The sequence below is a fragment of the Camarhynchus parvulus genome, chromosome 4A, assembly GCF_901933205.1.
Source record: "Camarhynchus parvulus chromosome 4A, STF_HiC, whole genome shotgun sequence".
Lineage (NCBI taxonomy): Eukaryota > Metazoa > Chordata > Aves > Passeriformes > Thraupidae > Camarhynchus > Camarhynchus parvulus.
In genome coordinates, this window is record NC_044600.1 from 12855736 (window position 1) to 12883548 (window position 27813).

General features: G+C 41.2%; 1 protein-coding gene across 4 annotated transcripts in view; it reads right to left on the bottom strand.

The window, feature by feature from the left end:
- AFF2 (AF4/FMR2 family member 2) overlaps positions 1 to 27813 on the bottom strand; it is a 330747-nt gene that overhangs the window by 130852 nt on the left and 172082 nt on the right. For all 4 annotated transcript variants that reach the window (XM_030967963.1, XM_030967964.1, XM_030967965.1 and 1 more), the window contains exons 4-5: positions 22285 to 22329; positions 316 to 402 (exon numbers count right to left, since the gene is read on the bottom strand). In XM_030967963.1, the coding sequence (XP_030823823.1) occupies positions 316 to 402; positions 22285 to 22329 (132 nt within the window). The remainder of the gene's footprint in view (positions 1 to 315; positions 403 to 22284; positions 22330 to 27813) is intronic.

Consider the following 27813-nt stretch of genomic DNA (forward strand, 5'->3'; position numbering starts at 1 on the left):
GAAAAAATGTCCATTTCAAACTTTTTCATTGCACAAATAATAATGGAAGAAAAGCAAACTAAATATATTTTACTTGATGTAGAAAGACTCCCATAACAACAGAGATAAAAAGCTCACTTTGCTTCCACTGGGTCTTCTGCAGCTTTAAATAAGCAGTTCTATCAGTAGCAACAGTCTGATTGGGAATTTCCAACTAAAAATAGTATCAGATTTTTTTAAAGTGGAACCAATTACAAAAATAAACTCTCCAGCAAAGATCACTCAACAGAACAGAACAGAATGCTAATCAAGTCACTGGTAATAGCTCACTTGTACCTTGCTTGGGATAGAAAACTTGGTCTGCTCAGCCTTGCCCGGAGTGTGAATAGCAGTGAGAGGAGGAGGCCAGGAATGGGTCATCTCCTAGGGAGAAAAGAAAAAGTTTAGAAAACAAATTCATGTACATAGAGAAGAAAGAGAGATAAAAATGGTCCCATCTGCTCCACTGAGCCTGGAGACAGAATAGCTCAAGGAGTCCACCCCACCATGCCAGTCATAGATGAACACCTAAACAACCTCACAGGCAGGACTTCTCAGAATGAGAGTGAGGACAGGTTTTACTCTTGAAAATTGTGGCCATCCATGACTCCATCAGAGGCCAACTGGCTCCTCCTCCGTGGTCAGCCTGCCAGGCTGTATGAATAGAGGAGGGCTCTACCTGCAAAGCCCAGGCAGGAAGGGGGGACCCTCCTGTCCAGCACTGGGTGCAGCCCTGCAGGGGAGTGCATGGAGGCAAGATGCAGCCCTATTCAAGACTGCAGAGTGGCAAAAGAAACAAGAGGCAAGTCTAGAAAAATTTGGAATGGGCTTGCAGCATGAATGTCTGGTGTAGGAGAGAGCAGGGACAGCACCACAGCATCTTCTTATGGCATTGGCCATAGTCTCTTGCTGTGATTAGCAATGTCACAGCCCCAGAGCACTACTGATTCCACTTTAAAATGAGGGACTGAGAAATCAGGTGAATCCAGTGAAACCTGCCTACTAGACCACCTAGGCAAAACCCATCCATTTTCTATATCAGTGTGTTTATTCATCATTTGTACACCTGTGTCACAATTATCTTTAAAGAAACAGCCTGGGTGCCCATGGCTACCAAGCACCAGCAGAAGAGCAGCACACACCCACTCCTTCCCAGTGCAGGGAGCTGCTGCCCCAGCAAGCCTGACAGGAGCACACTGGGGCTTGTGCTCATTGAAGCAGGGGCAAAATCACAGAAACCAAGGAACTGCACAACTGCTGGCTTAGGCAGAACTTGTAAATGCCCTTCCAATGAGTGTGCTTTATGGAGACACAGCTTCTTTCTTGCTTATCTTGTTTTTAATGTAATAAATATCCAGAGGGGCAGTAATAGTTGTCTCTGGCATTCTGTTGCATCTTTGTCTTGGTTGTTTTTCTTTGCCTAAAAAGCTCAGAATTCTTTCTTGAGACAAGGGAGACAAAGAGCAGAAGAGCCTCAAATCTCAGAAATGTTATGTGCAATGGCCTGACTGCAGTCAACTACATTTCCCAGCTGCTATTACACACTGGTCAAACCCAGGGCTAGTCACAACAAAGCTTATAAACAGGTCAGTTTCTGTAGGTAACATGACAACCACTCAAATGAACCACAAATAAAAACATAACATAATGCCATTGATTAGGAAAATATAGGTGGTGTAAAAAGGGCAGTGTGGTGGGTGAATTTTGGCTAAACACATGCCCCGGTTGGCTACAGCTGGTTGTAATTACAGTTCACTGAAGACAGAGCCAGCAAGTTTCAAAATTACAGTTGTCCCTCCAAATTATGTCATACAGGAGAGAGAAAGGAAAACACTGCACCATGGTCCTCAGTCAGTGGGACAGGCAGACACAGAGACTTTCTTGGGCAGATGGGCCAGGCTGCACTCCTGGAAGAACTTCTGGGTTTCTGCTGTGGAGCCCCGGGCCAGTTTTCACTAGACAAACCCAAACGGCGGCAGTGAGGTGGAAAGGAGCAATTGCTGAATGGCTCATCCCTCCTGGTGTGCGAGGCTGCGGCAGCTCAGAGCACAATTAAATGGCACTGATTGTCTGACCTCCACACAGGGGAAGGCAGAAAACGATTTCAGCATCCCCTGAACTTTGCTGTGAGATAATATAATCCAAATCCTGCATGCCTTGGCCAAAGCCTATGCCATGGAGGTTGCTTTGTGGCAAATCTCTTCATAGCAAAATGATGAAACAGAGAATGTATCACATAATTAAAAGAGGACCAGGCATTCTGACTGAAGCAGAAATGAAGAATATTCTAGAACTACAATTATAGGCTTGACCTCAGTCTCTTCCTGCCCACACAGAAAATGCACAGCGAGCCTGGGATTCATGGGGACGTGATGCCAGCAAACATTTCAGAATATTGCCTGTCAAAACACATGTAGTATCCACTGCCTACCTACTTGGCAGGCTGAAGTGTAAGCAAACATCTCCCTAGTCATCTCCCTATTAGGGGACACGTGAATATAAAACAGTGGAAAAAGGAGCCTGCTATTATTCGAGGAAATTCAATTACAAGGTAAGACATTCTGCCTCCACTGATGTTAGGACTATCCAATCTGTGTGTTTACAAAATGAACTCATGAACACCAAAACCTCTTACAAAGGTACAACCTAGCTACATGGAGGCATTTCACTTCAATTCTCAGCGCAATGAAAATTATGGGACAGAAAATTCCAGATAGGATCACAAACGTGTAACACAAACATTTAAAGCTCCTATAAACCATATAAACATAGAAACCAAGACTGTGTGTGGAAGGAGTGAGAAAGCACAGATTTAGCTAAAGAAACATACCTACATCTACCTACAGACAGGTGCCAGAGCACTGCTGACCAAAGAACCTTGAGTGGTGGTAAAGAAAGTTGTGAGTTCACTCATCTCAAAAATGTCACTTCAACACGTCTGGGCAGCCACCCCACAGCTGCATGTTCCAGTCACACAGAGCTGAGCTACAGAAGGACATGCACAAATGGCATTGCACTGTTGCCAGGGAAGGGTCAAAATCCCAACCCCACACCTTGTGGGGATGTGGCTGCTCAGCTCCCTCCTGTTCCACTCCTTCAGCACAGATAGGTTACTCTGGAGCTTCAGGAGAAAAGATGTCATTTGTTTAATCATCCACATGACTTCACCCTTCTTCCTTGTGCCCCAATTTCTTCTGGAGGTCCCTCATCTTTAAGTACTTGCTAAGCTCTATTTTGTTTAGCTTGTGAAATCTGATATATTCACCTTCTAATATGTTAAGACTATAAAGAGCCACACAGATGGTGTGTGTTGTGTATGCATCCATTAAGATGTGTCTGTAACCACCTCAGTTTGTAAATACCTGGGAAAATAGACAGGGAATTAAATTCATGTTTTTTTTCCTGGAAAAGTTAAAACACTTTAATCCATCCAAATTTGGAAGTATTTAGAAATTCCTGGAAGTAAAAATAATAAAAGCAAGCATATGAAACACTTTAAAGAGGAATTTAATGGAAACAAAGTAATCCCACAAAATTGAGTTAGGATTTATTTTCACATGGTTTGGACTTAAAATAATTCCAAAATCATGTTAACTGTTGGAGGGGGAAGATGACTGCTATAGAAGCATATATTTTTTTTAAAGACCTGGAGATTAAATGAGAAAGTAAACCTGCACTGTTTCTTGGCTTAAAAGTCACTGTGGTCCTCTGATGTAGTAACATCAAGCATCCTCCTTTCTGAAAATTATTTAAACATTGTTTTAATTGACTCCATGTGTTTTATTTATTAGAGCTAGACATGCTTGTCTCTTCAGCTAAGTCTGGTTTTTTTGGCTATAAAAGCCCTCAGGTAAGTAACTAAGAAGGACACATGCAGACACGATCTAATGAATCACCCAAAACACAAATACCCCAAGCAAACCTTCCAAGGGATGCAGAGGTACAAGGACAAATAATGATTTAAATGGAAGGAGAGGGCTGGGGAAGGATTTAAATTTGCAAGTTTTTAAGGAAGAGGTCAGAGAGAGAGAATTGAGTACAGGGGATATGGGGCAGATGGTAAATAGCTTTACCAAACCAGTCCCTAAAATTAATAGCCGCCTTCAAGATTTATTTCCTGTCTCTGTATTTCATTTTTCCATCATTTCCTTCTTGTTCAAAAGAAAGTGTACTGTGTTTTTAAGTACAGATAAAAGCACTGAGCCAGGCTCTGAGAGGCCATTATGGAAAAAAAGAAGCAGGATTGTGTACTCTGCGTTCCTACTGAGGCAGCTTCCCTTCCTAGTGTGCTCTGAACTGCTTAGCCTGATCTAATTTGAAGTCTCCCAAGATACAGGGCTCATGCTACTTCCCTTGGGAGAACTGAGGGGAGACATGAGAACAGCCTTTAATTACAGAAAGAGCTGTTCCTAAAGGAGAGAATAATCTGTTCTCCAGCTTTATGGAGGATATGAACTTCAACTGCAGCCAGAAAAATTCCAGTTAGAGGTAAGAGAAAGCTCCTTAATGGTAAGGATCCTGCAGCACTGACACAGATTGCTCAGAGGGCTCCATGGACTCCATCTGTGCAAGAACATCCCTAAGAACAGATAAGCACACATCAGTCAGGCATGGCTTAGGCAGAATTGATTCCTACACTGGGACAGGGATCTGTAGGAGATGATGAGATTTCTAAGACCCTTCCCAGCTCTCTTCTTATTCTGTAGTTTTGATAGATCACAACTGGTTTGGCCAAGCCCTACCGTTACTGCTTCTCTTGTGGGTATCTCCACAAAAAGGCAGAAAACAAAGGAGCAATCCCATTTTTTTTCTTCTGTGGCCACAAAGGCAGTCTCAGGACCAACATTTCCCACATTAGAGGGCAGCCAGTGGAGCAGGAGGACCAGCCCTTCACTCATCACTAGCAATAAATTCAGTCTGAGGCCACTGCTGCTAAAGAGACCTTACCTGTGATATTCTCTGTCAAATGACCCTCTCTTTTAAATCTTAGCTGACTTTTAGTAGTTTTAAATCTTAGCTAAATCTATTGCTTTAAACTTCCTCCAATTTTTGGAGACACAGCATGTTAAAGTTGCATTCAGAAAAAAATAATATGTGAAGAATAGATGTTCTAAGGTTATTACAAACTTGATGTTACAGCTGGCGCTAAGCAACCTACTGCCTTGATTGAATAAAGATAGGAATAAGTACAGCCAAGTGATTTACCATTTATTAAAGACTCTATTAATGATTTATTAATGTTTTATTAACTATTTATCAATGCAACCTTAGTAAAAAGCCTGTCTTGTTTCACAGCATCTTTCTGGTTTCTGCATTTATACAAAACTGATCAAACTCTCTCTGGTAGGAAGCCAGTAATGCATGAGGGGCAGCCACACTTTCTGTGTGAGATGCATACTGAATTAAAAACCATTTCAGCCTGTTTCAGCTTTGGGGGAAAGGCTAAGGAAAGAATGAATATATAGATATATATTTATATATGGAAATGACAAGCAAATTACACTAAAGCCTAAATGAACACAAAGACAACCTACAGGTTGTTTTTATTCATATTCCTTATGAAGGAATGGATAATTTGAGCAAGCAGCTGCAAATACCCTGACCAGTAATCTGGCCAGCTTTATAGTGGGTCAAAGGCTCTCTTAGGAAGGGATTTTGATACATTTTTGGTATTGACATGGACACGATAGATAATTTCATTAATATACATTGATTATGATTTTCAGCATTTTAAAAAAATCTCATCATTACAGAGATACACCTTTTTTTCCCTGTAAGAGGAAAAAAAATATTAAAAGACTTTGGTGATGGCCTCCAAAGAAAGCTATTTTTCTTGCTATGAATGTTGAAGCTGAAAACCTTTTACTTATGCAATTGTTTTAGCAAATTTATTACGACTGGCTAGTGCCCAGCACATATATTTTGAGGAACAATGTGGTGGCATCTACAATAATGTCTTTGTCATACTACAATTTATCTTGTTACTGTCCCAAAAACTGCTTGAAAGACAATTGGAAATACATGCCTGAGTTTATTATTGAGAAACTAGAGTTGATTCTACAAAAGCAACCATTTTTCTGACCACAGCCTAAACCACCGTGTTCACCTGTGGGTTTTATCAATGATGACTAATGAGTCCCCTTTGCCAGCTAGGGAATAGGATGCATTCCATATCATCCAATGGTAAATTAATATTTCTTTCCATTTTAACAAGAAGGGGACAGACAAAAATTATACTCTGTGAAAATGAATATCGAAATTGCTTTAGAAGCCAATTGTGGTTGACTATAAATTTTACAGCATATGTTTTCCTTTCCTACTTTGTTAGCATTTGGAAACCCACATAGAAATATGGGTATTTTCTTTTTCTGTTGAGTTTCTCAGTACTCTATGACTCCCGTATACCTGAAACTTTTCAATATATTTTCCTCATACTGTAGCTTTTATAACTAATAACACTCATATTCTTTGCTTAGAGCATTTACAAGACAATAAAAAAAAAAAAAGTAAATCATGATTGATGCACTTACTGCTCTAACCAATCTCGTGTGTGTGAAGAAAAGCACAGCTCCATTACAGTGAGAAGGTATCTCAGCTCAAGAGGCTGTTTCAGGGGGAGAGTAATGAAGCCACAGCACATGAACCCACACTGGATTCAATTTCACAAGTCTGCTGCAGTCCTAAGGAAAGCATAGCCTATAAAAGTGTGTGTGCCCTGACCAAGGATGCAGCTCCCTGCTGGGCCTGGCCCCAAATGTCCATGCTGTGCGTACAGGAGAGCTCACCCCAAAGCTCCTCTGTCAAACACAGTGAATGCTTTTCTCCAAGGTGGATCAGAATAATTTTCTTCATGGTCCACCTCAGGAAGATTATATGGTCAAAAACTGGTCTGAATATGTTATATTGCCTATGACAATCAATCCTTCAGTTCAATACCAAGCAGGTTTTGTGCCCTTCAGCACCTTCTCATGTGTTCTTAGCACTTTCAGGACCATGCAGCACAATCCCCTATGGACCCCCTATAAAGCACCATTATGATGAGCTGCACAGAGCCAGAGATCTGTATCCCTACTCCTGCCAGCCTTAGACTCCCAGTACCAGTAAAGGGCATGTAGGACATGGGGACTCCCAGTACCAGTAAAGGGCATGTAGGACATGGGGAGTTCACAGAATATAACTGGCAGAAAAAAAATCACACAATGTAAAAAATGAAGCAGGACCTAACAGCAAGCACACAGGACAGCTTTCTTGATAGCTTTTATGTGATGAGAGAATTAAGAGTTCAGTGGAAAATGGGGATGTTGGAACTCATGAAGTCAAAGGTAGATACACCCAGCATGCGTGACAGCCTCTCTGACCACCATGTCTTTGTCTTCCACCATTGTCTGAGCTTCCAGCCAAAGCCCAGGACACGAGCAGGAGCCAGTGCTGTCTTTGGGATGAGCCATGAGCTTCCAAATGGTGCAGGCAGGCATGTTCTGAGCAGGAATAATGACACTGACTGGAGTGGTAACTCTGCTTCCCAGCCAGGATAGGCAGGAGGAATCCTGTCAGCTGCAGGAATGTGGGGTTTGTTAAGGACAGGCCATAAATGGTGGTGGTGCAAGGAGACGATGATCAGAGTTTTGCCAGGCACACAGGAGATGCTGGGTCACAGGAGGTGTTTCTGTTTCTATATAACTGTTCCTCTGCACAGACTCACTGATGGGTCAGGAACATCAGCTCTCAGGATGGGTCAGACTCGAGGTCCTGCTCCTCTGGGATGCCACAGACAGTGTTTGGTGTGTGTCTTTCACAGAGCACTTCAGGAACAGCATGGCAATCATGAGGGCAAAATCCTGATCCTCCATACTTACAAATTCTCAGCTGCGCTGAGATCTTTTCTGTTTAATATAGCATCCAGAACTGGATATTGGGTTCACACCAGCTAACACCAGTTTTAGAGTCTCAGAAGTCAACGATACACCCATAAATATTCAGGTACCTGTAGTCATGTGCACCAAACCCAGTTCCAGGAGGGAAGGCAGCCTCCAGCTGTCACTCCTGGTAACTGAACTAATGGCTTTGCTGCCCAGCACACAGAACCAGAGCCTGCTGTGGACAGCACAGCCAGTGCAATGCCTCCTGCTCTTGGCAGCTTCTCAACCCCACTGAGATGCACTGCCATGTCCCACTGATTTTATTTATTCAAAATAATACTTGTTGGTAACCATCCCCAGGGATGGCACATCTTATTGCCACAAGGGCCCCACGAGGTAGGAAGTATGCATTGAACTGTTAAATACAACATAACATCCTGGCACTACAAGAGTATAGTATAAACAAAGGCACAATAAGTCATAAAAAGCTAATTCTTTCAAAAGTTACCAATACCAACATATAATTTCATCTCTGCAATTTAAAAAACATTGGCAAAAAACCCATTCTCCAAGCAAATAAGCAACTGTGTTTTGAAACTATTCACTGCTGGCACTTGTTTAAGGGAATCTGGTAATTTGTTCCATCCGTCCTCAGCTTCACAAGCATGAAAGCATGTCTTGAATTGCCTGTTTTCTTCTCTGAAACTTAGGGTTCACACCAAGAAGAGAGCAGAACTATAATTTACAGTTACAAAACAAGACTACTCCTACCCTAAGGCACTCCACTGTGTGCATTTATACAATACATTACATCATCTCCTTTACATTGCCAGATGTAATCAATTCATGGGCTTTTTCATACAAGTACAACACGGTGTTATATAGTCACAGGACAAGACCTTATCAATGGAATTTATTATAAAATGCATTAAATTTCTGAAGCAACTTACGGCAGCATAGTGGAAAAAAATCTCTAAATTCAATATCAGGTAAAATTAGATTGCTAAACCACAAAACCTCTTGTTCTGTAAGCTTAGCACAGAAACTGTGTAAGTTGTATATTGTGCAATAATTTTTAGACCCATGTAACCAGCTTATAACTTACATCCTGACAATATGATGAAACTGAGTCCAAAAATCATAAGGAATTTGAAAGCATTAACTTGTGCCAGAAAATACAAGCTTTGGCCTTAAAACAGGAGCATTAATTACCTGAAACAGCATATAGGGGAAATTAAGAAACCAAGTTAGGCGACTCATTTAAATTTAAAGCCCAATTCTTTTGTTTAAGCCATGATTTGCTTTCATTGAAATTGGACTCTGAGTTGGTACTCATCAAATACAAAGAAATGAAGCTACCACACACTGCTGTACAATACACACTGGAATCCTTACAAAAGCTGTTTCTTTGCCTTCCAAACCAAGACTCTGCCAGATCTCTTATTCTGCTTACCACACAAGCAGTATTGCAGCAGGGTTTTCCTGCGGGGGTGTGCCAGGGTAGCGTTTGTTTTTGATGCTGTTCTTACACAGTCTCATCACCTCCACTCTAATGCTGGTAAACCAGCAGTCTGAGGCAGAAGTGAAGACACAGTGAACACCTAGAAAGGCTGAAACCTGCCCTTACAAAGCTGTCTTTTTTCACCATTTCTTTTCCTTGTCTGTGTGATGTTCTCCCTGACGTGTGTCTCAGTTGAGAACTTGCTTCTCCCTTCATGCATGAAGAATTCACTTTCCCCTGTGAAGCATGGTTATCTTCCCATAAGTGCCTACTTCAGAGACTATGAATGCTCTGTGGGGCACAAACTGTCTCATTTTTTGTCTTATGCAATGCCTAGGGCAGTGGTAAAACTTCTGAATATTGTCTGAAAATTTGGAATAGAGATTATAGGCTGAAAAATCCAATGGGTGTGTCCAAAATGTATGGATAACACTGGCACAGCTTGATCAGTATTCAGCAAGCCCTGGATATACAAAGCCTGATGATTGGTTCCTCTAATTTTGTCACCTGGGTTTCTTTTGTAAAGTTAAAAAGCTTAGCATGTCTGCCATACAATACACTATGGGTCCTCATCTGTAACACAGAGGCAGAGTCCTTGCTGCCTCTCATGCTCAACCCTTTAATTCTGTTCTCTTACAGAAAGACCTAACCAGACACCTGAAACCCTCTCATGCAACCTGGCATTTATTATAGTAATTTTAGCCTTTAGAAAAGAACAAACATTTCAGTCTGAATTTCCTTTTCCTCACTTGCACCTTGAAGCAGGTCTGTTCCTGCATCTGTGTGTCCTGTAAATCATGCCAACACTCCCCTTTGATCCACTCCTGCTAAGCTAACAGGTGTAGAAAAAATGGATGTATGTTATAGAAGATATTTTGATACAACATATACTTTTTTGGCATGTCAGCCTTATCCAAATAAACCAGCTTAAACAGTAAAGAAAACTGAAGCCAAAACATGCTGAGGTCTTTTTTGATCTCCTTTAAGGTATGGAGGCTTCAGAATATTTCTGGTAGACAGATTCCCACTGTTGCATGCATTTGATTCCTCATTTCCCAGCGTGTTCTTTCTTATAAAGCTAGTTGGAGGCTGGAAACGTTAAATACTTGGGACTGCCACTAAGACATACGACAGCTGAGGATGCCTGGTCCCACACAGAGCAGTCCCAGTGTCTGAAATCAGTGTGTTCTGACTGTGCACCAGATTGATAGAGCCTCCTGTGTCTGCATTTTTAAAAACTTCTGACAGCAAACTACATTGAAACAAACTAACTCCTAAAAACAGGGCTGAAAAAGGGCAAAGTCCATAACCTTCCTGTCTCAAAGCACTACACTACTTCTTTTCCCACAGGAAAATCAATGAATAGGACACAAAAGACACAGCACTGAAATGCTGTAAATTCAGTGCTCCAGCATTTAAACATCGGATCTCTACGTTACTAGATGATGACATGTATTGTCTTTTTCGCTTCTAGATGGCCCAAAAGGAATAGCAAACTGTTCATTAGTAATAGTTTATCAGGGATTGTGTGAGCAATTTGGAACAAACTTGGAGCAAGCCCAAGAAAAGACCACCCAGCAGACCCATGGCTGCCTAGTTAGCTCCAAGCAGTGCTGGAGTGACACAGCTCCAGCTGGTGTCAAACACTGACAACTACCAGCTACCAAGCAAAGATGAACTGGAGTAAACATGTCAAAGGATGGTGGGGGATTTTTTGGGATTTTTTTTTTTTTAAGTATGAAGTGCAATGTATTATTATGTTCAAGCAACTACCAAAAGTTGTTGATCTCGCTTTGCTGGAGACACACAAAGGCTGGATGCAATAACATGGCATTCTTTTTGAAGGGTAACTTGTGTTGTAAGTGAAAGATGCTAGAAAACGACAATGCTGCTGCAAAGTAGACAGAATGATACATTTAGTTAAATTCCCAGTCTAAGCCTTTTCAAAGAACACAAGCAGTTAGTGCAACATTCCTTAGGGCTCCTGTATCCTTTCAAACATGATCGCTTTCTTGTAGTTTACACTTATCATATTAAGAAAAATGGTAATGAGAAGATCATGACAACCTCTTTTAAAAGAAACAATGACTCAATTGCCAAGGAAAAAAAGGAGTGATAACTATTGTCATGGAAAGAAGCCTCCAGTGAACGCCTCACTGTTGAAACTATGTTCTTTGTTTTTGTCTGAAACTCAGGAATGACAAGGGGCTGCTCTTCAAAAAAATTCTAAGCACCAGTTTTCATTTGATTGGTACATTACTTTTCAGATAACTGGCAGTTCAGACCTCTTGTTGAAAAGATTAGGGACTCAAGAGGCTGGAAATGATAAAATACTGGAATAAGTGGGAAGGGATTAATTGGCTTAATTTTAAAAAAAAATTAAAAAATCAAGTCGCTACTGGGAATGTGCTTACAAACCAAACATGAAGTGTTTTTATCCTAAAGCTCAGAAGAGTATTTTTAAAGGTTACTGTACCTTGGTGTACGCAACATTTTCTTTAGTAGGATATACTCATGGCAAAGAAATTAACGGACTACAAAGCCCAAAGGGGCTTTTAACACTCAATGCTTGTTCAATAAATGCCATCAGAAGATCTCAAAGCATCCCTCACAACAGATCAGTACCTGCCATTTTCTAGCTTGGCTCCAGAGGTGACATTTGGCCCACACTTTAAACCCCTCAATCAGCCCACAGCAAACACAAAGAATACAACTCTGCCCATTTTTTTTCCATGCCATTCGGCTATGCTCTTATGGGTTCATGTTGCTCCTGTTTCAGCCTGCAAAATACCAGTAGGTATTTCCACCTCCCCAACAATATTTGCTTACACATTGAACGGAAATTTCGGAACAGAGAAAACATTTAAACAAGAGCTGTAGAGAGTTGATAACAGGTTTCTAATGACAGCCACACCAAGCCCTGCCCCCAGGAGCTCTGCAAGGCCATGCAGGGACACTTTCAGCAGGTAGAACACACAGGGTAGGCAGAATATAGAAAAAACAGATCTGGGCACTTGGGTCAGACCTTCAGATTCCTGTTTGGAGACAGCTTTTCTCTCCTTCCTCTGAACAATGGTCAACAAACACCTCAAGGCCCTGAAGAAATCCAATCATCTTCATTCTAATGCTAGAACCTGACATTTTCTTCAGCTGACTTCTGCAAGGCTGGGTGCCTGCTTTTTTATGACTGCTTTTAAATCAAAAAGAAATGTGAGAAATTCATTAAGGAAAAAAAAAAGAAAAAAATTACAAAAACCATTCTGGTCAGGTTTTCCAGTTATCCAAAGAAATTGTTACACCCTTGACAAATCAATGTGGCAGGATCTACTGGCTAATTAAACAAATGTGACAATTTTACTGTGACAATTTGAAAACACTCAAAAGTGCCACCTATCCACAGTGTGCATCCTTCTCAAATGTATATTAAAACCTGTGTAGTGTAATAAGAAATTGAAAGGAACTTACATATTCAATAAAAACACAATTATAAGCATAATTTGAAATGTACAGCTAAAATAGATTGGAAGGTCATAAGGCTTCTCAGAACATTAAATTCAATGACACTTTCTTTAAAGAAATGTTAGAAATTCAGATAAGCCACAGTATGTAGCATAATTTTAAATATCTGATAGAGCTTTGCTTTTGCCCAATTATCACACCAATAATTCCAGCTGAGGACATCAATGCATTTTGCTAACAACTAATTTAACTTTCAACAATGGCAGTGTGGGTGAGGTTCTATTTCACCATTTCACAGAAGGAGACACAGCAGAGCAAAGGAGCATCTCAAGGTTATTCAGGAAGATCAAATGTAGGATGTTTTATCTGAGTCTGTGTATTCAAGCATTTATTGAGAGGGTGTTCAAAGACATGAGAAGATGAACCATACCAGTCTTTCACTGGCAGATTTGAAGTGGTATATTCTGAAGACTGACAGCTGGAACAATCTCCACAGGTAAGAAGGAAGATGCCTTCAGAAAGAGCTCTGCTGACTATGGAGCATGACACAATGCACACAGCAAAGACATGAATTCTCCTCCCCAAAAGGCAGCTTCTAGAGCTATTCTCACTGCAGAATGTGGAACAACTTGAACTTAAGACAGATGATGATCACAAGATGGCCTGACCACATCAGGCTCCTTCCACAAACCTCATGGGGGCTGGCAAGTCTGACTATGTGTCACCATATGACTCTCCCCAAGGAAAAGTCCACCTGCTTGTCCAAGTGGTCTCTCAGGAGGAAATAAAATAAGTTTTGGTCCATACATCAGTTGGTATCTGCATTCTTGCCTTAAGAAGTTAAGAGTAGCTTCAGTTAAACTCAGACCTCAGTGCATTATGAAAATGGCAAAGCATTCCTGGTCACTGCTGTAACAGAACACTTCCACCCATCTCCGAGCCCAACAATGGGATTCACAGTTGAAACTTCAGGTTTGCTCCAGGTTTCAACTTTGTCCTGTACTCTTTACTTTTCCTCAAGGAGCTCAAAGCAGTAAAGCATCAAAAGGTGTAACATGCAGGTGTAGATAAAGCATAAAGAAGGAATCTGAGCATGCCTCAAGTACCTGGTGTCTTTTTGATCCATCACTTTAATTTCCCTAGTCCTTTCCTTACACGTTTCTTTTAACCATCAATTATTTTTTTATTGTCATAGCCAGAAACTTCAGAGGGGAATTTCAAAAATGTAAGCTCTTGAAACTGTTTCTTAAGGTTTGTTTAGTTACATCTCCCAGTCCAGTCTTCCCTTGGACACTACAAGTGTCCTAGTCCTTTCCTAGTCTGTTTCTCTTGACTAATTGTGATTAGACTAAGTTATCCTTCATGGACCCCATGAGCCTCCTCAGCAGTGCTGACTTATGGGGAAGCTTTCTACCAGGATTTAAATCATGCAACACTTGCCCTCAGGGCTGCAAAAATGGAGCTCTTCCCATTTGTGAGAGAAAGAGCCACAGAAGATGTTACAGACATTTCAAACCAGAATTGTTTCCAAAGCATGCATTCATTTCAGAAAGCCTAACATAATTTTAATATGTTTTCAATGCCTTCATTTTGTGCCGAAAGCAATTTGTAATGTAGACTACACATTCTTAATCTATTTAAATGAAAGGTAACATTGCTAGCAGTTTAAACACTCAGTGCCCATATTTACCATGTTTCACTTTGACAGGACAAGATGAAATAACAAAAATGATTAATCTGAGACCAGAGAAATATTCTACTACCTGTATCTCAAAACAAGACTAGATTTTTTGCTTAATGCTCTGTCAGTAAGCTGTGTAAGTGGAGTATGGGAGCTTCAGATGGCTTTTCTGCTTGGCCACACTGCAGACTGTCATTTTGGAATCAACAGCAGTACTCCAGGACAGACACACAATAGGCTCTGGAGTTCTTAATCATGTTTTTATACAACATAAACTCATGAGCCCACAAGGTCCTTAGGAGACGATAGCTGGTACAACTAGAGCCAAACACTGTAACACCACAGTGGTGTTTAACATTTTCCACCCAGTTCAGCACTTGGGGCCTTTTTCTGTTCATGGGAGCATACAAAAGGTCAGAGTTGATCTGACATGCCAGATTCCTTGGGTCTGTTTTCTTTCACACTTTCACTCCAAGATAAGGGAATTACTCTTTAGTTACAAGGATGAAAAAGGATGGGAATTCAGGTCCCACGGGTCTCCAAATTGGGAGTAGGAATCTTAGTTTTATGACATTCTCCACTCAACTACAAGACTCCACCAAATTGTTTTCCCACATTTTTCATCTCTTTCACTTATTTCTGGAACTGCAAAACTTAGTGGTATTTGAAAAAAATAATATATAAAATAATGAATGTTTTTAAGTTCTGCAGAGAGTGCATTCAATCTTCCCCAAGAGCTGCAAAACTTACTATCTTTTCCTCTAAGAGAATAACTTTGTTTCAATTACTTTCTTGTTTGATCTGTCTTTAAAACAATTACTTTGTAGAGTCTCATAAAAAGTAATTATTTTTATCATAACAGAGTACTTAATCAGAGTGAGGATGCTGAACATGTAACATTGCAATACATGGTGGATTGTTTCTGAGCTGACTTCAGTGAGGGAGAGAAATTAGAAATGGTTGTTTTGGTGAAAAGAGATGCTGAAGAGGCTGGAAAACAAACTTCACTCCTTCACTGGTAGTCATTCACTTACTATTTATCATGGGAGTACTTTGTTTCTCTTCAGGAGCAGCAATACATGTCCAAACTCTTGTGATGTCAGCTCACTTTACAGTAATTTTAGTAGCAATGGTAAATCTGGCAATGATGGCAGAATTATATCATACTACTGAAATCAGCAATATTTCAATTTGGCAGTACAAAAATATGTGTTAAAATATTATGGTAAAGGAGGTAAGAAAACAGAATTGAATAGTGAGTTTGAAACAGGTGCACAGTAATCTTTCTCTCTTTTCCTGAATACCTTTTGTAATCTTTTTTTATTGTTACAGTGTAGACAGGCTGCAATAGACCCACATAATGATCAGATTTTACATTTCAAAGTTCTTTGCTAAATAATTTATTTAATACTGCTATGAAAATAAAACCTTTATTTGATAAATGTGCCTGCAAGCTGGAATCAGACCTTGCTTGTCTGTCCTGACAAAGGTCTAATCTTTTGCTGCATTACATCTTGAAGAGGCATTTATCCCTGTAACAGGCAGGTGCAGAACACCAGCTTTCGAGCACAGGAAACTCTGCACACCCACGCGCATTTGTCAGAGCAGACAGCCAACCTTTCCTCCCTGTCACCTCCCCAGCAGCACAGCCTGCCTTGCCTCCAGCTGGCAGCACCAAGCAGATTTATGCTATAGATCTACACCACAAGTGTAGATCACCTCAGATGTAACCTGTGCAATCCAGCCGTGCAATGGGGACCCACAAACAACCAAGCACTGGGCATCGACTCACCAGCTTCCCACCCTGCCAGCCTGAGGGCAGCTCTGAGATTTACACATGAGGCACCCCCAAGTTAAAGCCGGCAGCTTTGGGATAGTGCTCCTCAAGTGCTTCTCTCATAGGTGCCACCATAATGTTGTCACTGTAAAGGTGAATGGCCAAAAATGTGCATAATCCTTTTCTGCCAAGGTCAGGGGCAGCACATGGGGGCCAAGGGTGTGCTCTGGGCTGGGAAGACCTAAGGCTGCCTTTTCCAGCTCCCAAAGAGCCTTCTGCACTCTAAGCTTACACCAGGCTGTCCTCAAATGACTCCAACTACTGATGTCACCCTGCCTGTGTGCATTCTGGACAGTGCACAAAATGCTGGGAAAAGGATTCCTTCAGCCTTCCTGGAATTGCTGCTGAATGCAACAACTGTGGTGATAATGTTTGTGGTGATACTGAGACCAAAGTTGAGCTGGTCACCTACCAAACCAGGAAGGAGCTGTTCTCAAGGAAATATTCAGCATTTCCATTTTCTGGAGTGAGACCAAATCTGGAGATGTGCTCATGAGAACAAAGAACAGGTCTCTACCTTTATGTACACCTAAAGTAATGCAGAGGTAACTCTTTTTTTTATTTTATAACAGCAGCAGCAACGTAAGTGGAACTGCTGCCAATTTATACCACTGTGGGAGGAAGAAGAATTCAATGAACTCAAATGAGATCAGAGGTCAGTGGAATTACCCCTTGATTTATATTGATGTGAGAGCAGAAACTGGTTCTGCCTCCATTGAGAAAATGCTGATAAAAAGCTTGAAAATGCAATGGCTTAGAAATTGCTAAGAAATTAATTGTTTTTATCCATCCAAATCTTTGTGTACATAAGCAAAGTCTGAAGGGAAAAAAACAACTCTCAAAGCAGGCTATTACCCGTTCCTTGCATGCTTTCAAAGGCTGCACGCCAGAGCAGGGACAAAGGCCACAGATCCACATTTACACTTGGGTTAACTTTTCAATCCATTTTTTCATTTCAATAGAAATAATAAATCACCTTATCCAGGAGAAAGAAGCAGCTTGACACAAAACATACGGTGCTGGGCTATTTTTATAGCACACCTAAGATGTATAGGGATTCATTTATTTACTCAGCTATTTAAAAGTGGCTACTCTTACTCATTCTCTGGACAGCTAAATGCCAGGTTGCTAAGTTACTGTTACTTGACATCATCTCCTCCCCAACGTGTTCCCACATTTGACAGGTTCACATGATTTACTAGGCCAGTCAGCTCGTTATTCACTTGTCCAGTGACGTCTGGATAATCATTTTAAATTCACATCATGTCCTCCCCAGCAAGCCCCCAGACTCCACATGAAAATATTTAAACTACCCGTCAGCTACTAAGTGCATTTGTAACCACACTGGACAGCGTACCTGTATTTTTCAAATTACAATTATTATAATTAGGTTTAGCATAATTCTTCAATGTTGTTTGTATTTTAGAAGAGAAAACAATTACTGAGGGGCAAATAATGGGCTGTATCTGTTACAGTCTAATTTTGCTATGTGAACAGCTCACTTCAGCTGAGGGTGAGACATATTAAATCCATTAGAGCTTTCAATTGGCATGAGGAAGGTAATCCTACACATAATTTGCAGAGTCAAGGGCATTTTCACCTGCTGATCAATTTACATATTCTCCCATGTCATTAGACAGGAGCTAGTCATCAGAAGACGACCATACAAATTACAGACTTTGCTCATTTAACTCCAGTCATTTTTACACTTATTACCATCTGAACTATATTTGGGATCTGTTTTGCTTGCAGACTGGAAAGCTTCTAATTAGTATCACAGCTGTCCACATACCATCAGAAGTCCATCTAGTTACTTGATGCCTTCCTACTGTGAATATGCACGTACAAGAATTCTTTTGTTCCTCTAAGCAGGGATGGATTTGCAGACAGCGGAGCCTGCCTGGGTGGTTACGATACAGCCACGAGAGCTGCAGCACTGGGTTATGTCCAACTGATTGCCTGAACACCCAACCCAAATTTCCAATTTACACTCCAAGTCCTCCCGAACATGTAGTTAAAAAAAATTCCTTTCTCTCCCGTGCGGTGTTGTGCGCTTATCAACTCTTTAGCTAGTGCAAACCAAGGCTAAAGAAGATCCCTTCTGTGCTCTCCACAGGCAGGAAAAGGATCACTGCTTTTCACCCTCAGTGTCACCTACACACCTCCTTTCCCTGGGCCAGCACATGGCTCACATCACAGGCAGCGACAGCAAGGCACACTGATGGAAAGCATTGGTACAAGTGGCACAAGTAACAGCTTTGGAGACTGGTTGTAAATGTCAGCTCTCCCGCCCCATCTGCACTTTGGATCACAACATTTCAATGAACTCATTTTTCAATGGATGCACATAGCAAGTGACAACTTAATTTAAATCTATATTAACAAAATGTGAATTACACAGACGTACTTTTAATTGCCTGTCTTCCATATTATCCACACTTTCAAAACCATTGCATTTGTTGGAAAAAACAATCCCAACCAATTTTGGAACAGAAAAAAGTGTAGACCACCAGGTATTTGCCTTTATCTTTCAGTTTGGTATTAGCAGCTTGTATTAAATGCAATCTGTGCTATCATTACTGTTTGGCCTTAGTTGCATAAGAGACAATGATGATGATTACTATTATTATTTTTTATTATTATTTTTCACAACCTTCTCAGCCATCCTGGTTAGAAAAGTAAAATCAGCAGGAGACTGGTCTGCCATTAACCTTTGGCTGTAGTATTGGGAACAGTCCTTAAAGCATTTACACAAGATGACATAAGTAGCTAAGTGTTTCAGGAAATCTAAAGGACTGTGAAATTTTGTCTCTGAAGACTCAGGGGTCTGAATGAAGTCAAGACCTTTCCCCTCACTTTGTTGAAAATTTTAGAATATAAATTCAATTAAACCTTTTTTTTCCAAGACGGAAAAAAAAAAAAAGCAGAAGACAGATTAAGAATTACAAACCTCTACAATTACAGAAACCATTAATCAAGTTCAGCTTGAAAAAAGAGCTGTGTAAAATCAGAGGTCACAGATCTTTTCAGGACTACCTCTTCCTTGGAAAGTCTAGCAAAGAAACCCTCGAGAGTTACTGTGTCTTTCTGAGGGATGGAACTGAATTAATTCCCCAACTTAAAAAAACAAAACAAATCAAAACCAGAAAAAAAATGCAAAATTCAAGGTATGCATTGCTCCAAGGGTGAGTGCCAGGCAGAGCACCCTTCCCCAGCCCTTTCGGGAGCAGACAGCAGACACAGCCCAGAGCAGAAACTGCCAGGGCTTGCCAATGGTTTGGTTGGACAAAATACACAATAACAGCCAATTGCCCACTTTTGGGGCTTGACTGTCTTGGAATCCTTTGTGTTTACCTCTGTAACATCCCTGACAGGACAGAAAAGTGAATAACATGGTGTTTTCACTGAGAGAAGCTGCCATGAGGGAGCTGAGACCCACACTCCCAAAAGTTCATCAGAGCCTATGTAAAATGGCCCTGAAAGGCCAAGAAGTATCTGTCAGGGCTGGAAACTTAATCCAGATTCTCAAAGTGCAAATTTCTGCTGAAACCAAGGGTCATTCTTTCATCTGGAGCAGCCAGCCTGAATCTTCTGACACAGTTTCCATGGGGAGCCCAAAGACTGTATTTTGACCACTGCTGGGCATCACATTCTCTTATTTTCTCTCCATTGCCTGTCAAGTAGAACATGATACCCTGCATGCAGTCAAAACACATTTCCTGCTAGCTTGTTCTGCAGCATAAATTTGGGAAGAACAAAGTAAAACACTGACAAAACCCAGGTACTTCTAGCACCAGGTGTGCTTCAGCACCACATGTGGCTGGAATCCTGAGCTGCTGCCCTGGGGGCATCCAGCTGGGGCTGGGGTCTGCTGGGTCTTTGCTGAACAGTCCCAAAGCAGCTCAGGGTTGCTGTGCTCACACAGGCTGGGCTGTGCAGCCCAGTGCAGGGAGGTTACAAAGGCTGAAGGCAGCCTGTGGGTGCCCAGAACAACCCAATGCCATGCCAAGGGCACAAAGCCCCTGGGAAGCAGCAGCAAATCTCCCTCCTGCCCATGGAGGGGAGTACCCTGGGGGAACCATGGCTGAGGCCCATGTGCCAAGACTGTATGTGCACCCCAGCACAGGTGTCATGTGCTCCAGGTGCCTTCTGGCCATGCCAGTGGCTATGCTGACAGGTTTACTCCAGGATGGGCATGAGGGATGCCTCTGGGCACCTGCAGCCATAGTCCAGAAGGATCTGCTGGTTTGTATTCCTTCTTCACAGGCCCATTACATGTCCTTGTAAGAGAGAGCCCCAGAGACATGGAATCCTGCTAAATCCCTGCTCTGTCCACCCCAAGAGTGCCCCCAAGTTCAATGGCCCACTGGTGGCAGGAGTGGGGACTCTGCAGGTCATCCCCATTCTCTAAAGGCAACAGAAAATCCTGCTCCAATCTCAACAGGTTTCAGAAGGAAGCCCAGCATATTGTGCTTGTTTGTTGACTCAAATCCCGACATAGGAAATAGGGTCACCATCTTGATTAGAAAAAAGACATTTCTGCTTCCTGTGATTTATACGCGCTGTTCCCACATTAAAAGTGTCACCTGGATGACTGATCCCTGAAATTCACCCCATCACATTTTCTTTTGATACCTTTTACTGAAAACAACTGCTTTCCCCAGCCAACAAGTCATTCATTCCAAATATAGTAATGAACCTAATTGAAATATATAAACGGAAGAAGACATTTTAAATGTACCAAGTACTTTGCAGAGCCCTTCAACATTTTCTTTGCTTTTCCTCCCTTAGTGTTCTGTAGGTAATAAACCTCTGCTCACTTTGAAGGTTGAAAGTAAATATTATTTATTTCCTTGCATAATTGCTCCTGGGTGCTCATGCAGGATCCTCTCCCTCACAGCAGGTCTGCAGGAGCACGCCTGCCTGCTGCCTCAACACACTTCTGCAGCAACACTGCCACCCCATAAGGACATCTAGAGCAGCCCAAGATAATGTGTGTACAGAAACCAGGAGCAAGTTTTCCAAGCTATTTAACTCTGAATTGCAATGAATAGTGAGAAGCTTATTTTATTTTTAAGCAAGTCTTTGCAAACAAGCTGGCATGACTGTTACACATGATTTCAGGTCTGGGTAGGTCTGCAGCACTAACTCCAGTAGCAAGGACATGGCTGGCACAAACTCCCACTGAAATTTTAATCCCTTCTACACCAAAAATCAGCTGGTTGGCTGGCAATCCCAGGCAGGTAGCTCTGATGGATGGGAAACTCAACCCATGAGGAGAAAAACTTAAATCTGAGAGAGGGACTGGTGGGTTGCAAAACCGCCCCCCGGCAAATCTCACTGCCAACAGGGAACCCCAAAGTTGGGGTGTCTGAGGAAAAGCCCATCTTACACTTAGAGTAAGGCATACAACTTGTGCACACTCCCTTTTTCTTATTACATGATCTTGTTGCAATTAAGCCATTCTTAGTTTGGAGTTGCAATTTTCTGTATTCAACCACTGACCAAAGATCACAGAAAAAAACATGTCTGTAAGTCTTTAACAAAACCATGAATGATGAGCAATTGTAGTCTAGAGGAAGGAGGAAGGCTGTAGGTCAGCTTGTGAGTAGAAGAATTAAGGCAACTGCACCTCAGGGTAGGAGAGAAATGCGTCTTGGATAGACTCAGAGACTGAGAGCTTGAAAAGAACAGGAACATGTGTAAATCCTGACTGAAACAAGCTGGCAGATGCAGAGTCTTAGGTGAACTGATCTCACTAAGGAGTACCCTGGGCCTACCCCCTGTCTGTGTCTCTTAATACAGACCCACTGATATGTTATTATTTAACTACAGTGTTAAAGACAGCCCTATAAACCCTCTCCTTGGAAGATGAAAATAACAGCACTACAATTATACAGGAGATAAAAAAGCAAAGGGTATTACTTACCCGCAGTATTTCTTCCACACAGCTGGAGTCATTGGGAAGGGCAACCTAGGTTTAAAGAAAAAAAAAGAAATGTTTAGTCAGGTGCTGGATGCAAAGTTCAACCACACAGGTGAACAGCTAACAAGCAACAGCCTCTGTTTGAAGACTGCTGTATCCATGCTTGCTGCCTACCAAATTTTCCAGTTCAGATCAACATAAATCATCAGCAGGACCCATTTTGTCAAAACTTTTTTTTTTCTTCCACGCTGCTTTGTGTTCCTAATGGCACTTTTGAAGCAATAAAGTACTCTGATTTCCTCACAGTTGAGAACTGGCAGTGGAATTGCCTGAAACTTCTGTAATTGAAGAAGATCCCACTGTTACTCCTATCGGCAGCCTTCAGAGAGAGGGCGAGGTTTGCTTTAACTTGCCACATGCTGCAGAGAAGGACAGAGGTGATAACAGGAGAAAGCTGTTATCATCAACTATCTTATCCTACAGCTTAATAGGCTAACAGCCCAGACAGCTCTTAAAACTTAAATATATACTGTAGTAAAATACTGGTTGGACTGTAAGGGTGGTTGCTGATTTTGTTGTCCCTCACTCCATCAGCCTGTTGCAGGTTCAGTGTCCTCTGCAGCCTGCACAGCACACAGGTATCCACCTCGAGAGGCCTGACAGCTGCTCCTTCCCCCCTTAGAAAGATTCAATTCATCTCTGCACCCAACCACACCCACACATACACAGAGTGATGCTGCTAATATATTCCACTTGAAAATACTTGTTAAATGGTACTGACAGCATTTGCCACAATCCCTCATTCTAAGGATATGAAAGTGCACAAAACCTTTAAATACGTGAACAATTACAGAAACAACAGGCAGGTGTGACCTGTATGTGCAGCCACTCTGTGGCACTTGCAGAGAGCTGTGGTGGGCTCTTATCATGGGGTAAAGCACGAGAGGAAGAGACAATATTCAGGAAGGGACCAAAGCACAGGTAAGTCCTTTGTGCCATAAATATTCAGTGAGACTTTTCTGTCTGGTTCTTCTACCTTATTGCCCCTAGTAACCAGTTTGGTGAAAGACAGTCATGACTAAACTTAATCCCTGTCATCCTAATCTGCTATAGAGCTTGACCAGAGCACTGACCATGGCCTTCTGCCTGCATTTCAGCCAGCTCTAAGCTTCATGGATAAATCCACACAGCTACAGAAGTCAAAGACCACAGAGACCTCTTAGATCACCAAGCTCATGCTCTGCTTATGTACCAGATTTTCCCCATATCTTCTAGTACTATGGCTAGTCTGACCCAAAAACTGTAGGGAAATGGGTCTCCCACTCCTTCCCTTAATGAAATTTGGAGTGTTGTAAACTACTTGGTACTTTCTTTATAATGGTTAAAAATTTTGTTTTCAGTGTCAACTCAGCTTTTCTGTAGAGCTCTTCTCACTACTAGAAGTAATTAATTACTTCCCTTCACATTTACACCATACACATACATGCACTTTTCTCAAATGCTGTATGCTCATTTTTTACCTTCTTTCCTGATAAACCAGATTTTCCTCCCCTTTGGCTTATTTCATCACTGTTCTCTGAATTCCCAACAGTTCATCAGTATCTTGGTAAAGGATTTACCCAAGTGAATATGACTACGCCACAGGGATATTAGTGATTTTTATCTATTATAGATTATAATATTCCACAATATCACCTTAAAACTGTCAAACAACCAAAAAAAAAGAGCCTTACCTTTTGTCCCCAGTTTCTACTCAGCTCAAATTACCTAACAAGCCTGGCTGAGAACTGCCCATGTGTGGGCAGCATGAACTGCAACAGGCATGCAGTCCACCCTTAAATGACAGGACTTGGACTTGATGGGACTTACTTCATCTCCCTACTTTCCACTTAAATTACTTTTTTCTCTATCAGTATTTTAAGTTCTCTGCTCCTCTGTATTTTCCATTCCTCATACCAGCTCCCCATTCAGTGAGGAATATGGTTAATCAAAAGGTTAGCAAGCAGGGGTATTGCTGCACTGTGCAGTGGGACAGAACACGTGTCTCCAATACATGCCTCATTTTTTTTCGTTGAAAACCTAATATGTTGGAATATGAGAAAACAAAACAGACAGTCCTCCAAAAAGCTCACAGAGAACACATCAACCGCAAAATTTCTCACCACAGAAACAGGAGCAGCCCGAAATCCAGCTGAGTGAGTCAGACTGGGAAGAGTGAGAGCAGCAGAGGTACAGAAGCTCTCTTTATTTAACACCCTTCCCTACCATTACACATGCCAGCTGTAATGGTTAGCCAAGGTACCCCGAGTATTTCTTTGTTTAGAAAAGTGGTGACTGTGTCCCTCACTATTAATACAGGACAGAGCATGTTCTTGGTTGTCTCACAGCCCAATTCACAGCCCTGTTTAAGTTTATGTTACTTCAGAACTAATGATGATAATAACAGTAAACATACCATTTTACTTTAATAAAGCCCACTATATATTATGCAATTGTAACCAGCTTCTGCTGGCAGCACTTGCTAATAACTTTAAATGCTCATGCATCAATTTAATTGTGTTAATGGCAAAGAAGATTTTAATAGCTTGACAGAACTTTTGTTCCCTTTGGCATTGCTTTGTTTTGAATCATTGGTATTAAAGTAATGCAAGATGTCAAAGTGCTGTGATTGTCATATAGGGAGATCCAAGTAGAAGAGAGCACAAAGAGGAAAACATTTAGATTGATGCAAACATTAAAAGAATAATTATTACAACATGGCTATCAGAGAGAAGATCAATGTAAGAGTCTTTCAGTACATTACTATTAATGGATTTCTAAAGAAATGAGACCATTTTTCTAAATTCATGCTGCAGTTGCACATTCTAAGAGACTTGAAAGGCACAGATCTATTAGAAATTTAGAGTGTCTTGAAAAAAAAAAAAAAGAAAAAACAACCTCTCAACCTTTCAAAGTGTGAATTAAAAATTGCAAGTTTAATTGTCCATAAACACTCATGTTCAGCTAACAAGTGTGAGCGGGCCCACATGGCATACCATGGCATGCAAGCACAGATTCACTGGGACAGAATGAAACAGAGCCGATACAATATTCATCACTTCCCCAAGTGCTAGTGCTACAACAAATTGTTATTAGAACTGCCATTAATAAACTGCCACGATCCTCTTGTAGTTTAATCAAGATTGGACATTCATCCCATACTACTACTTTCCTAATCTAATAAAAATCAAGCATTTTAGGACCCATTATGTGATTCTCCATCCCCTCTCTCTCCTCTTCAGCTTTCATCACTAATCAGAGTCTAAAAAGGAGGGCACAGTTTGCACTTGTGCATGCTCTTGGTGCTTTTCTTCCTTTATGAGCAGCACGGCCTAGCTCAGCTGAAAGGACAGACTCCAGGAATTTGGCTTCTGCAAGACTGAGTGGTTGCAATTCACATCATGAGCTCTTCTCTCAGCCAGCAGTGCATTCACAAACCCCAGACTGAAGAACAGCACATAAGCTGCAGACAGACGTCCTGAGGTAATAAAACTTCAATCAAAGCAAGGAGATTTCACAACAGCTACATGCTACACTGAACTCATCTTCCAATTTCCTTTTAATCTGGCACACCTCTTCTGCATCAAAATGCTTCATGTTTACTTTTAAATATTGCTTGCTAAAAAAAAAAAGAAAAAAAGGAAAAAAGGAAAAAAGGAAAGGTCAGATGGTCAAATATTCCACCTAATATAAGCCAGCATTCTACAGCTTTCTTCACTTTTTGGTCTCACAGGAGAGAGGAGAGAGCTTAAATGATGTGGAACCAAAGGGTTTAATGTATGGCTTGGGTGGCTCAGTGCTGAACTTTAAAGGGAGAGAAGGAGGGCAGAAATCTAAGAGTGAGGGAATAGTAGCCTTTAATGTTGTACAGATCAAATGACATTGGGTGAATGGTTACAATATCTGATGAGTCACGTTGGTCTAACCTTCCATTTATTCATTCTACAGTTCCTTGACTACTCTTACCTCCTGGACAATTTATAACCTGCATGAGATCAGATTTTGTTTTCGTGGCACAGAAATATCATACAAAGACTCTTTTCCCTGTAATTTACATCCAACAGCAGATATTTTTCAGAAATGTTAGCAACACAATCTTCCAACAGACTTGTGAAAATAGTTCTGAAAATTCAAATGTAGTGCCATAAAGAAGAAATACACCATGAATAATGTCTGTGCCAGAAGTGACCAACTACATTTTCATCTGTATAAATTCTTCATGAACAATCCCCCTGGTTTTATTGACACACAATTGGCATTCAACAAGTAATCTCTTCTTCCTATCTTTGTTTCATTGGAATGGTAAGTGTAGCACGGAAAATGAATGTAGGAGTCCACTCATTTCTTGCACATGAGCACGTATGTGCTTATACATCAAGAGCTCAGCTTTCCTTGTCATCTCCTTTATCAAGGAATCCATTTTGACTCTGGGGAAATGAAGCTCGTGCTACTGTTTACTCCTTCAAACACAAATTGATTTTTCACTTGCCAGCATGAAAAGATCCTGTGCATGAGCCTTGATTGATCATTTCCAGTGTGCACCACACAGTGATATCAGGAAAACACTTAAAAAACCAGAAACAGCAAAAGGAGGACAGTCAGCAGAGGCCTTGTCCTCTGAGTGCCTTCAGCTCCTGCCAAGCTTCCCATTAACAGAGAGTGCTTGGTTTTTCTGATTTTTTTCTCATTGATACAAGTGGGAAATGGATGGGGCAGTACTAAGACTAGCAGAATTTCCAGATACAACATACTGGACTGGATGGTGTTTGAACATCCTCCCAACCTGTGTGAACCTATGGTTCAATTCTTGCAATACACCCATTACAAATCTGACAACATGCAGTACTTAACCTGCACTTGTCATACACACCCATGTCTTTCCAGCACCACCTTTACTTTGACTGCCATCCATATTTTCTTGCACACTCAGGCTTCATTTCTCCACTTTAATGCTCCCAACATTCCCCTCAGCTGCGATCTGACTACACATTTCTCCTCCTGAGAAGATTGTTCCATTTTTACTTCAAGTAAAGTTCACACCACTGCTCAGAGCCCACTGCCCAAACCTCCTTGGAATGTTTCACAGCTCATGATCCTGCTTCCTTTCTCAATACTATGTCCAAAAAGTGTCACTCATGTTAAAGACATATGGAATAGTTGCCAGCTAATCTCACCAGCTGGGAGGCTCTTGGCTCTTCCTTACTAACCTTAGTGAAAGTGTGTAAGAATGGAAGCAGCAAAAGAGCAAGGAATGAATATTGCAAGCTGACAGTAGGGTTTTCCTGGTGTATTTGATATTTGTGGGGATATTGCCAACATACTTTAGGGCTGTATGTTTGCATTTTAGAGGAAACTGAATGAAGTCAAACATGGTGGTATTAAAAGAAAAAAAAAAAACAACAAACAAGCCCAAAATTGCTCCCTTGGTATTAAAACACACACACGTGTTTTTCACAGGCTTATTCATTTCCAAGGGAGCCATTTGTGGGTCCT